At 42.5% G+C, this 4827-nt stretch overlaps 1 protein-coding gene across 1 annotated transcript; it reads right to left on the reverse strand.

The window, feature by feature from the left end:
* Positions 1–380: 380 nt before the first annotated feature.
* On the reverse strand, positions 381–2618 carry LOC103443417 (UDP-glucuronate 4-epimerase 6). Its single transcript, XM_008382254.4, has one exon. It carries the CDS (start codon positions 2165–2167, stop codon positions 770–772), a length of 1398 nt encoding a protein of 465 aa, XP_008380476.1. The 5' UTR covers positions 2168–2618; the 3' UTR covers positions 381–769.
* Between the last annotated feature and the right edge of the window lie 2209 nt (positions 2619–4827).

Below are 4827 nucleotides of genomic sequence, written 5' to 3' on the forward strand. Positions count from 1 at the left end.
AGAGTTGTAGAGAGACATCCCTACCCCTCTTTCATTATTGATGATCATCTCCAAAGCAAAACTAATTAAGACCTCCCCTCCACTTGCAACCCACAAAACTGAGAGATTTTCAATATGACTGAATCACAGGACGGTACGTCATATGTTATTAAACAAGTAGAGTGACAAGTTTTTCTCCAAATACCCTTCAACTGGTGTAATGACATATGATTATGTGGCCCTGTTCCAGACACAATAAAAAGTCTGGCCACAAAACCAAAGCCAAATGATACATGATGAGCACCAAAGAAACAATAAAAGCAAGAGAATAGTTAAACAAGTTAATAATTGAATCAGATAAACAAATAACATTAAAAAATTAAGAAAAAAAGAAAAGAAAAGAAGAAGCAAAGGCAAAGAAGATTCTTGATGTCATTGTTTCTTGTTACAATCACAAATTTCTTTATACCAAATCCAATGGCTGAGATCTACAACCTTTCCAGTAGACCCCACCACACATTATTACAACCCTCCTCCCCCCATGTTTCCAGATCTACACCTTCCCCCATATTTTTCCTAACCATTTTTATCTTCTTCTTCTTCTTCTTCTATATGAAATTATATATGATACATCAAGGACAGCTGCAACATTTTGGATCCAATTACACCCAGGACCACACACCCAAATAACTTTAAAAAAAAGTCCAAAAAAAAAACAAGTAAAAACGGAATTTAATTCAACAAAAAATTTAGACAAAAGGCCATGTGATCAGTGACGAGGATGATTTTATCAACCGGATTCGTCGGTTTGCTGACTGCCCTTCTTCCCGCTGTCCATTTCCTTTTTTACCCTCGACTCGATCCCGTAATAACTGACGTACCACTTGACGAACTTCCTCAGCCCGCTGGCCAAATCCGTGGTGGGTTTGTACCCAAAGTCCTTGTACGCCAGGGTCACATTGGCGTGCGTGTAGGGCACGTCCCCGTTTCTCGGCATCTTGATCACGTGCTTCTTCGCCTTGGTGCTTAGAAGCCCTTCCAGTATCGACACCAGTTTCCCCACCGGCACCGGCGACGTGTTGCCGAGGTTGTAAATTCGCAGCTGGGCGGGGCCTTTCTTTTTGCCCCCACTTCCCGTGCTTTTTTCGGCTGTGTCCAACGCTCCCAGGCACCCTTTTACGACGTCGTCAATGTACGTGAAGTCACGTGCCACTTCCTTGTCGTCTACTGTTTTGAAGACGTTGATCGGTTTACCCTGCAGTATGTCCTTGGTGAAAAAGAAATACGCCATGTCGGGTCTCCCCCACGGTCCGTACACGGTAAAAAATCTTAAGCCGGTGAGGGAAAGCCCGTAAATATGATTGTAAGTGTGGGCGATTTCCTCACCGGCTTTTTTTGTTGCCGCGTAGAGACTGGCCGGTTGGTCGGTCCTGTGCAGCTCGGAAAACGGGTTGTCAGTGTTGAGCCCGTAGACAGAGCTGGACGAGGCCCAGACAATGGAGGGCTGAGGATTTGCTCTTTTTGCCACTTCGAGGAGATTGACGAACCCGGCAATGTTGGAGCTCACGTACGACTGCGGGTTCTGCATAGCGTACCGGACGCCCGCTTGGGCCGCCAGGTGCAGGATGTGCGTGAAGGGCACCACATCGAACAGCTTCGTCAGCAGCGGCTCGTCGTTCAAGTCCCCCTCCACAACGAAAACCTCATGCTTCTTCAGCAGGGCCTGCCTCGACCGCTTTAGCGAAGGGTCGTAGTAGGAGTTGAAGTTGTCGAGTCCCAGAACTCCATCGCCCCGCTTTTTTAAGGCGAGGGAGCAGTGAGACCCGACAAAGCCGGCCGCGCCGGTGACCAGCACCGACATGCCGTTGGGGCGTCGAGGAGTGGCAGACTTGCGGACCTGCTTTTCCCAAGCAGTCCCTCCCACTCCCCCACCGTAGAAGGCGGAGGAGAGAAAGTTGTGAGTGGTGTGGACGTGGTTGGCCCCACCGCCGACGTGATCGGAGAGCGGAGGGTAGTTGAGGGTGAAGAATAAGATGAGGACGAGGGCGACGAGGAGGGTGGCGCGGAAGAGGAGCTTGGAGGAGGCGTTGAGGAGCTTGGTGCTGTTGACCCTGCGGAGGTAGCTGTTGTAGCGCTCCAGCTTTATGGTCTTGCTTGTATCTGGCGGAGAGGCCATTGCCGAAAACATACACCAAAATATACAGAGAATCCAAAATCCAAAATATATATGAATCAATATACGAAAATATATGTACCCAAATTGTGTAAAAACAAAAGAAAGGGTTTTGTGCTTCGGGACAGAAGAGACGGATCTAAAGACAAACGAAGGGACTCGGAGCTGAAATGTGAATGAGCCCTGAATTTGTGAAGAGTGTAGAAAGATTAATATAAAGATGATGAGAGAGAGAGAGAGAGAGACAGAGAGGGGTTGGTGTTGGTTGGAGACCACTTTCTTTTTCTTTCTTAATTGCTCGCTTACAGATAGAAAGTGAGAAGGAGCTGGATAATTTGACGATGAGATGGGCCCTTGTTATTGTGATTATTACTAAAATGCCACTTGATTTGGAAATTTATTCAATTTGGAAATGCCAGCTATATTTGTCTGTACGAAAAAAATACCCTCGAGGCCATGTTGTCCACACACACGCATCCAGGTTTGAACACTCTGATTTGTCTTTGAATGTGATGAGATTAAGAAATTTGATTAGTATTGTCCCAGTATTTAATTAAGTTTGAAGAAGGGAGAATATGTTAAAGGTTTTTGGTTTTATATCATAATAATATTCTAATTGTATCACTTTGTCCATTGGTGTTTACTTTTCTCTTAAGATAAACTAACATATATCATTTATAAAATGAGCAAAATACTAAATTCAATACAAAACGAAGAACATGACCCTAATAGGACGTTACCTGCAAACCATGATTTGAAATAAACCCAAATATAGCAAAAAATCGAAAGAGACGTCGGAAGATTCATAATAGTTAACACATTTAGTGCCGACACAATTGTGGGATAAGAAGACAACAACAACAACAAAATATTTTCCCATTAAGTGAGGTTGGTTATATGAATCATAGAACGTTATTGCGCTTGGTAATTGTGGGATAAGAAAACGCTATAATTATATCTGAATGCTGCTTCAAAAGATATCACAGCTTCAATTCATCTTATGATCCCAAAATACCATTGTATGTCCAACAACTACAAAACTTGTATATAGCATGGCTAAGTTACTCGCCTAAATCCAGATTGCCAAATTCTCCTACGACGAGGCTAGACAACTCATGCTGAGTTTGTGGAATTATTACAAACACGAGGGTTGAATAAAACAACAAAACAAAAAATATCACACAACTTTACTCAGCACGATTCTTCCTGTAATGGCTTGTGTTTGAACTCTAATCGAAGCAGACTGCAGGATTAGAACCAAATTTGATACCATAATGCACAAGTCAAGTCGAATAGCCCAGCACATTATACGAGTTAGATAGAAACTTCTCGTAACTCTAGAGTCTTAAATGCTTATAGGATCCAAAGTGAAGAAGTCATCGATTTGTCTGAAAGACGAGAAACCTAGACCAAACCAGCACCAAGAAGATAAAGATCTTGTTCGCGCAAAGATTTCTCTGGAGAAAGCTCCTTGGACCTCAGCACAACTCCCTAAGGGATTGTCACTTTTGGATGTGTAGTCGGCTTGTTTATGTGCTACAAGAAGATAACAAAGTTAGTTCTGAAAGTTGCCTTTGTGGGGCCTTAGGTATAGGCATTGAGGCTCACAATCAAAACTAACTAAGTGCTAGGCGTGCCGCTGCTATCTCGGCATAGCAGATGTAGAACAAGTGTGTTTTAAGTCTATTACTTGCGTCCCAATTTACTCAAACTTCTTATTATCAAAGGATTGTCGTGGATGGGTTAAGTTCACATTAAGTTCTTTTTCTTGCCTTGTAAACAAGGACTTTTAGTTCATAATCTTGTATGTTCGAATGAAGGGAGTCTAGAGCCCCTTAAGTTATTTGTTTGATCATAAATTGATCTTAATGAAAACATATCCATTAAGCTAACCAGATTTAGATGCAAATGGGACTCTTAGAATAGAAAAACAGGTGGGAATAACTTGAATACATGCTGGAGAGTGCATTAAATAATAGATCTATTAATTTAGAAAACAAACAAAGAGTTTCGAGCAAGATTTCACCTCGTCTGGCAAGGTTGAACTTCTTGCAGTCACTTCTCTTTGAATTTATAGGGTTTATATCCTAAAAAGGGATGGATGGTAAACAAGTTTACACGAGGGAATCAATACTGCAACACTAAGGGAGGTAGTAGAGCTTTTATACTAGACAAGAGATAGTTTTTTTAGAGAACTATCGCTAAAGGGGACTGAATCTGGGTTGATTTAAGTTTTTGGATGCAAATCTGGCTTGAGAGCAGAGTTTGTATGTTTGGTTGAGTGTCCTTGTCTATGTTGTCTCTTCTTCCTTTTATAGATAGTTTGGCTCGACTGCTATAGCTTTTGCTCTTACTCGAAAGCACTTGGAGGGTAGTAAGTCATCAACTTTTTACTTGTGATGCCACTAGAAAGTGTTATTTGGCAGATAGTTGGTTAGTTTCCATCACTTGTCACTTTGCCCATAGACACGTGGCTTGTATTTTGGCTGAGAAGACTTTAACTTGCTCTGGGCTCGATGCTGGGCTTCGGGCAAGTCTCCCTTTTAGTTGGCATCCTTGGGTCTTTCTTTCTTAAACCCCAATATTCAAATATTAACCCAAACAGATCTCACCGAGACGAAAGAGCTGGTGGGTGTTCAATCGTGAAAGGCCGTTGGACGTAAAAAAATCCGGTC

This window comes from Malus domestica, chromosome 04 (genome assembly GCF_042453785.1).
Source record: "Malus domestica chromosome 04, GDT2T_hap1".
Taxonomy (NCBI): Eukaryota; Viridiplantae; Streptophyta; class Magnoliopsida; order Rosales; family Rosaceae; genus Malus; species Malus domestica.